At 37.0% G+C, this 8517-nt stretch overlaps 1 protein-coding gene across 1 annotated transcript; it reads left to right on the top strand.

Annotated features, from left to right (window-relative positions):
- Positions 1-5745: 5745 nt before the first annotated feature.
- On the top strand, positions 5746-6303 carry LOC114757087 (uncharacterized). Its single transcript, XM_028946100.1, has 2 exons — positions 5746-6031; positions 6098-6303. The coding sequence occupies exons 1-2, from the start codon at positions 5746-5748 to the stop codon at positions 6301-6303; spliced, it is 492 nt and encodes a 163-aa protein (XP_028801933.1).
- The last annotated feature ends 2214 nt before the right edge of the window (positions 6304-8517 follow it).

Below are 8517 nucleotides of genomic sequence, written 5' to 3'. Positions count from 1 at the left end.
TTTTAGTTTAGGTCTAATTTATTACATTTTTTTTATCACCTAAATTTTTACCTAAAGAAACTCATAACTTGCTCCTTAGAAGTAATGACCTAGGTTGATCCTAAACTATAAATTAATTAGGACCTAGTTTAATTGAGTGCTTTAACGACAGAGGCATCATTAATTTTGGCACCATTGCTGGGGAGTAATGGTTAGACTTTAGGTTTGAGTTTTAGGTGATTTTGCATATTTTCTCTACATTTTTTTTTGGGTTTTTTTTGGTGCTTTTCTTTTTTTCTTCTTTTCATTTCACTTTGATTTGTGATAGTTGCTGAGTACATGACTAGATCCTCTAGCAAAGAATTGTTTGAACTTGATCCTGAGATTGAGAGGATTTTTCATCAAAGAAGGAGAGCTCAAGCTAGTATAGAAAGTGATTCTTCTGTTAAGTTAACTGTTGATTTCTCTAACTCTTCTAACTCTTCTGATTCTGATAGTAGCATGGCTAATCCTGCTAGGACTATCAAGGAATTAGTTTCACCTGATTTGCATTTTCAAAATTGGTGCATTAATTATCCTGATATTGACACTGATTTTGAGTTAAAGTCTGGGTTGATTCACTTACTTCCAAAATTTAATGGTCTTGCAGGTGAGGATCCATACAATCACTTGAAGACTTTTCATATGATCTATACTACTATGAAGCCTACTGGTGTGTCTGAGGATCAGATTAAGATGTGTGCCTTCCCATTTTCTTTGGAAAGTTCTACAAAGAATTGGCTTCTTCAATTACCTCTTAGATTCATTACTTCATGGGACCAGCTGAAAAAGTTGTTTTTAGAAAAGTATTTCCCAGCATCGCGTATTTCCTCCATCAGGAAGGATATTTGTGGCTACCGACAAATGTCTGAGGAATCCTTATATGAGTATTATGAGTGCTTTAAGGCATTGTTATCCAGTTGTCCTTACCACCAAATTTCAGATACATTGCTGATTCAATATTTTCATGAAGGGTTCTTGCCTCTTGAGAGAGATTTACTAGATTCTACTGCTGGAGATACTATTCTTGACTTGACTGTTGAAGCTGCTTGGAGATTGATTGAAAAGAAAGATGAAAATACCTAACAGTTTGGTACTAGGTAGTAAGCTAGAGTAAATGAAGTCGGAATGCATTCATCTTATTCTGAGTCTTGCCTTGAGAGCAAAATTGATAAGTTAGCATCTGCTATGGAGAAAATGGTGGTATTTTAGATAAAAAAACTCCCAAAATATGGCTCCTTCTTCGGGATCTTCCTCCGCTTTTATCCCACAAGCTAACTCTACAGTTCTAATTGGGCCACTTTGCTCTATTTTCTCTCTAGCTATTCACACCACTGACTCTTACCCTTACATAAATGATGGAGTTGACTCGTGTAATGCAATATACCATACTAAGCCTATGATTCAAGGTGGCCAGAAATATGATCCTTACTCAAATACATACAACCCTGGATGGCATGACCATCCAAATCTTAGATATGGGAGTGGCCAGCCTCAACAATCACAGTTCAATCAAGGCATAAACTCTTCTGGTAGTAAAATATTCGAACAAGTTAGGCAAACTATGCCTAATCAAGATGAGAGTTTAAAGTTAGAAGGCATGATTAAACTCCTAATGGATAAGTTTGAACAAAAAGATTGGCAACATAGCCAAGAAATTCAGAATCTTTAAACTCATATTGGGCAGTTATCTAATGCACTTAGTAACATGCAAAGTCAAGGCTTAGGGAAGCTACCATCTCAGGTAGTAGTTAACCCTAATATTGGCACCTAGCAGAATCCTAACATTAGTGGATTTAATGCTATATCTCTCAGAAGCGAAAATTCAATTACCTCCACAGATCCTGTCACTGCCTATGCTTCAACGGATGAGGAAGCTATCATTAAAGATTCTCCCCCTGCTTCCACATCGCACAATAAGTCTACTTTATCAAAACCACGTGTGGAATTGCAAGAAGAGCAAGAAAAAGATGGGGAACGAAAGAAAGTGAGCGAGCAAGTCTTATCTTTTCCTACAGGGGTGATTAGGGCTGAAAGGAAAAAGAAAGAAGCTGAGATGTTCAAAGAGGTTTATGATATCTTCAAAAAGGTGGTGATCAATGTTCCATTGGTTGATCTAGTTGCACAAGTACCCAAGTATGCAAAGTTATTGAAGGAGTTGTGTACCACGAAGAGAAGGCTTAAGCATGATGGCAAAGTTGACTTAGGGGCAGTTGTCTCCTCTCTTTATCAAATGCCAATGCCAGTGAAGTGCAAGGATCCTGGCAGCTTTTTCATACCTTGCACTATTGGCAATATTGAGTTTTCAGATGCTTTAGTAGATCTAGGAGCGGCTATCAATGTCATGCCAAAATCAGTTTTTGCTCAGCTTCAAGGTGTGGATCTTAAGCCTACAAATCTAATTGCTTCTCTTGCTGACAGACGCTGTGTAATTCCAGAAGGAGTCTTGGAGGATGTCTTGGTTAAGCTAAAAGATCTCATATTTCCTGCAGACTTTTATGTTCTGGATATGGATGATACTAGTTTTAGGCAAAAGGGACATTCATCTTTGATTTTGGCTAGACCATTTCTTAAGACTCCTAAGGCTATGATAGATGTGCATGCTGGTACTCTTACTATGGAATTTGCTGGTAAAATCATTAGATTTGATGTGCTTGACTCTCTGAGACATCCACCTAATAATTGTGGTGAGATTGATGTTAGTTTTATTGATGTTATCACTGATAATGCTATCATGGATTTTAGAGATAGTATGATAACTAGATCATGTGATATTGTTGGCTTAGATGATTCTATCTCTTGTTCATGTTCTGAAATTGGTAGTTGTGATACATGCACTGGTATAGATGCTGCTGATATTGATGTTTTCACTAATTTTATTGAGATTGTTAGACATTCTAGTTTTGATTCTTTTATGCCTGTCCATAGCCTTAGCACTTTCAGTGATTCATCTCGTACTTCTGTTGATTCACATTGACTCTCTCAGTTACTTGGTGTGATTGATGCTATAGATGCAACTGATTCGTCTTCATTACCTGATTCTGAGCTGTTAGTTAATATTGATCATGTCCCTGATATAGAGATCTCTGATTTTGACCCCAATGTTGCTTCTAACATGAGTGTTACTAATGGCACTTCTTTTGTGAATTGTGGCGTATTACCTGATTCTTCTGCTGTTACTGTTCCTGCTAATGATTCCCAAGTTGGGAAAGTCTACTCTTTTACTTGTGAGTCTTCAGTGCAGGTTTCTAGTTTGACTAACATTGATCTAAAGCGCCTTATACCCTCAACTGAGTAAGCTCCCTCTTTAGAGCTAAAGCCACTTCCTGATTCACTGAAATATGCCTATTTGGGGAAAGATGAGACATTGCTAGTGATTGTAGCTAGCGACATAGCTGTTGATGAAGAAATTCGCCTCCTAGAGGTGCTGAAAAGAAGGATGAAAGCTATTGAATGCACTCTTGCTGATATTCTAAGAATTAGCCCTAATGTGTGCATGCACTGGATTTTGTTAGAAAATAGTACCAAAGCTGTGCGCCAACCACAGAGGTGACTCAACCCATTGATTCTTGATGTGGTAAAGAAAGAGGTTTCTAAACTACTTTCTGCAGGTATAATCTATCCTATTTCTGATAGCCAATGGGTTAGTCCAATTCAGGTAGTTCCAAAAAAGACTGGTATTAGTATTATTCGTAATGATGAAGGTGAGCTTGTTCCAACTAGAGTCCAAAATAGCTAGAGAGTATGCATTGATTATAGGAAGTTGAATTCTGTGACCAGAAAAGATCATTACCCCCTTCCCTTTATAGATTAAATGCTTGAAAGACTGGCTGGTAGATCCCATTATTGCTTTTTGGATGGTTTTTCTGGATACTTTCAAATTTCTATTGCACCTGAGGATCAGGATAAGACCACATTCACATGTCCATTTGGAACCTTTGCATATAGACACATGCTGTTTGGCTTATGTAATGCACCTGGTACTTTTCAGTGTTGCATGGTTTTCATATTTTCTGATTTTCTTGAGCATTGTATGGAAGTATTTATGGATGATTTTACTGTCTATGGTAATTCTTTTGATGCATGCTTAGCTAGTTTGGATAGGGTTTTGGAAAGATGCATTGAATATAATCTTATGCTAAATTTTGAGAAATGCCATTTTATGGTTAAGAAAGGCATTGTTTTAGGACATTTTTCACATGATGGCATTAAGGTTGACAAAGCCAAAATTGATATTATTTCATCTCTTCCATATCCCTCTTGTGTGAAAGATGTGTGCTCTTTTCTTGGACATGCTGGATTTTACAGGCAATTCATTCAGGACTTTAGTAAAATTGCATTACCATTATCTCGTTTACTACAGAAAGATGTGGGCTTTGTTTTTGATGATGCTAGCAGGTGTGCTTAGGATGAGTTGAAAAAGCGATTCACTACACCCCCTATCATTCAGCCACCTAATTGGAGCCTTCCCTTTGAGCTCTTGTGTGATGCTTCTGATTATGCATTGGGTGCAGTTCTTGCTCAAAGAATAGAAAAGCGACAACATATCATAGCATATGCATCATGGACTCTAGATGCCACACAGGCTAATTACACAACTATAGAGAAAGAAATTTTTACAATTGTGTTTGGGCTTGAGAAATTTCGCTCTTACATCCTCCACACAAAAGTGACTGTCTTTACAGATCATTCAGCTATCAAGTACTTATTCAAGAAGCCGGACTCTAAACCCCGCTTAATTAGATGGGTAATGCTGATACAGGAGTTTGATGTGGAGATTCGTGATAAGAGCAGTGCAGAGAACATGGTGGCTGATCACTTGAGTAGGATTAAGGCTCTTGTGGTAACATCTTCTTTACTCTTAGATGATTTTCCTAATAATAGACTCTGTGGTGTTGACATGACTGTTTTGTGGTATGCTAACATTGCTAATTATCTGGCTGCATCTGTTTTACCAACTAATATAAATAAGCATCAATTAAACAAGTTTAAGAGTGATGCTGGTTCTATATATGGGATGATCCCTACTTATGGCACATTTGTAATGATCAGGTTATTATGTGATGCATTCCTAATAGTGAATTTGAATCTGTATTGACATTTTGTCACACTCTTGCTTGTGAAGGGCACTTTAGTGCTAAGTGTACTGTTAGGAAGGTTTTAGAAAGTGGGTTATTTTGGCCCACTCTATTCCATGATGCCCACGAGTTTTGTAAGAAGTGTTCTAGGTGCCAATTTGTTGGCAATATTTCTAGGAAGCATGGGATGCCTCAACAGCCTCTATTGTTCTATGAAGTTTTTGACGTTTGGGGTATTGATTTCATGGGACCTTTTCCTACTTCGTTTGGTTATGTTTACATTTTGCTTGTTGTGGATTATGTCTCTAAGTGGGTTGAGGCAGTCCCTACTCGTACTAATGACTCTTCTGTAGTGGTTTCTTTTGTCAGGTCACACATTTTCTGCAGGTTCGAAATCCCAAGAGCTATCATTAGTGATCAAGGTACTCATTTTTGCAACCGAAGTATGCAGAGCTTACTTAGCAAGTATGGTGTGATGCATAAGATGGCTACTTCATACCACCCTCAGACAAACGGTCAAGCAGAACTCTCGAACAGAGAAATTAAGCTCATTCTTGAAAAAACAGTGCAACCTAACAGAAAGGATTGGAGCAAGAGGCTGGATGATGCACTCTAGGCATATCATACAACATATAAAAGCCCAATTGGCATGTCTCCATATCGGATTGTCTTTGGTAAGGCTTCTCATATGCTAGTAGAGGTGGAGCACAAGGCATACTGGGCTATCAAAAGCTGCAGCCTTGATCTTGCTAGTGCTGGTGCTGAAAGAAAGTTACAATTGCAAGAACTTGAAGAGCTTAGGAGAGAAGCCTATGAGAATGCTCGGATCTACAAGGAAAAGACCAAGGCTATCCATGATAAGCTCATCTTAAGAAGGGAGTTTCACCTGGGGCAAAAAGTTCTACTTTATGTCTCTAGACTTAAACTCATGCCTGGTAAGCTCCATTCTAGATGATAAGGACCTTTCATTGTCACTAATGTTTTCCCCTATGGAGCTGTAGAGATTAAGAGAGAGCCAACTGGAAGATGCTTCACAGTCAATGGTCATCGCTTGAAGCCTTATTACGAGGGATTCTCTACCCGAGATGGAGGTCATCACACTATGAGACGCCACGTAGCCCCGGTTGTATTCCTTCCCTTCACTCTTTTTGCTTTGCATTGTCACATTATTGAGCTAGGCTATGTTGGATATCACTTATTTTTATGATTTGCCCTACGTGTTATGCATTGAGGACAGTGCATTGTTTAAGTGTGGGGGAGGGATTTCATTCTTTTAGTTTTTCTTTTTGGGTATGTTTTTACTTTTGTTTTAGTGTCCTCTTAAAAAAAACTGAAATTTTTTTTGGTTTTATTTTGAATGTGAAGATTGCAAGTTTGAAGTGATTCAAGTATGATGCATTCTTGATTTGAAAAGTGATTGATCATGTCTTGAGTGGATAAACTAAGTGGCAATGGATTTGACTTAGGTGAATTTAAGCTAGTAATCATGTACCTAGTAAGGTTTTAAGCCTGATGCATTTCTTCTTTTCATGTGTGTACATCTCTATCTCTTTCCTTGATCTAGAACTTGACTTGAATCTTGTTTGAGACTACATTTGTGCATTTGCATTCATAAAGATGATAAAGGCATTCATTTCAATTTTTCTAGCCAGATAAGCCAAAAGCTCACCCTTTTTATGCATTTATCCTTTGCTTAACCCCTTTGAGCCTTCATATTTTTTCCCTCTTAACCCATAAAAAAAATCTTACCCTTTTTTAATGTTTAGGACTTAAAGAGTGTTATATTATATGTGCTTGGGATGGAGGAACACATTTAGAGTTATGGTTTGGGTCAATTTGAAAAAAAAAATATTGTAATAAGATTCCGCTTCTCTAGTTTAAGCTGTGCTTAGTAACCGGGGATCTTCATCACCAATGTTGATCTTCGTGTCAAACGGCTAGGAAAAGCTATGAGCGTGCTAATAGCATCTTGGTGCCAAGGAGTTATCCATGCTTGAGTAACCGGGCCTTTGTATCACCGATATGAAGGTTCGCATCAAAAGAGCATATACATAACAGCCTAAGAAAGTTTTAAAAAAAAGTGCTTGAAAAAAAAAATAGGGGAAGAAGAAGGATGACCCAATTCAAGTTTAATTTAGTTTCTTGCATTCCACTATATTTTTTTCATTGATTCTCTTCATTTCCTAAGATGTTCGTCTTTGTTTTCCCAAATACTATATCCTTTCTTTCTTTACCTTAGCCCCATTACAACCTAATAAAAGTCCTTTTGATTTATGCTTGTAATTGCTTTATGATTGGTGAAGAATTTAGATTCTTGTCAAGCCTATGGAAAGAGGATTGGATAGGATGATTTTGAGTGCAAACATAAACTGATACACTTTTGAGTAATGAGTGACATACACATTAACCTTGGTGAGGGATTTCTGACTTAGATTCTCTTTTGTCAAGTAAATTGCCATGCTGTTTGTTTTCTTGATTCATGAGAAGATTACTTGGATAAGAAAGATGTTGATTGCTTTGATTTGCTTTTTGCTTGTGATTGGAACATTCACTTTTCTTTGATTTCCTTTTGTTTTTCTTACTGCTCTTTTGTCTTTATTTGCTTTGCCCAGGAGTGCAAAGTCTAAGTGTGGGGGAATTGATAAAGCTTAAATTTTATATACTTTATCCCACATTAATTTAGGATTTAAATGATAATTTTAAGCTTAATTGGATTTTTATGAATTATTAGATTAAGTGGTTGATTTTTGGATTTTGCATAAAAATTGAGATTTTGGATTAAAAATATAAATATTTTGTGATTTCCTATTTTTGACTTGGAATTATTTTTTTCTATTTCTCTGGAAACAAGTCTCATATTTTTAGAAAGATTATTTTTAGAAAGTTTTGCAATTTCTTGCCTAATTTTTGTGCATATCTGATATTTAATTTTTGATTATATTTGGATATAATCTACATTAATGGATGCACTTAAATTCTTGTAGGTCAAGAAAGAGCATATAGGAAATCCAATGGTGCGAGATTGTTTCATGGGATTTAAGCACAATCAAATGACTGATATCAAGTTTGGCAAAAAAAAAAATGACTGATATCAAGTGGGTCAATTAATTACTAATGGGCTTGAATTTTGGATCCAAGAAAATTTCCTTTTCCCCCTTAAATAATCCCTCTAGCACGCCTAATATCAATATTTTTCTCCCTTCACGGATTGCACCATACCATCCTTCCTCCATAGCCGTGACCTCACCAATCGCACTTGCCAACTATCACGTCAATTGATTTGCTTCCAACAACAACCACCCACCAGACGCTTCACCTCATATTTGCTTCATTCCATAGTCACACAGCAACATCCACTCTGCGTCACATGGCCGTGCTCCGCGTCATTAAGCTTGGAGGGAAGATTGTTTTGATGGAAGTT

The sequence above is a fragment of the Neltuma alba genome, unplaced genomic scaffold (assembly GCF_004799145.2).
Source record: "Neltuma alba isolate B1F8T4 unplaced genomic scaffold, ASM479914v2 tig00000201_pilon, whole genome shotgun sequence".
NCBI lineage: Eukaryota > Viridiplantae > Streptophyta > Magnoliopsida > Fabales > Fabaceae > Neltuma > Neltuma alba.
The sequence above is the reverse complement of the archived record's forward strand: the minus strand, read 5'-3'. Positions and strand labels throughout refer to the sequence as shown.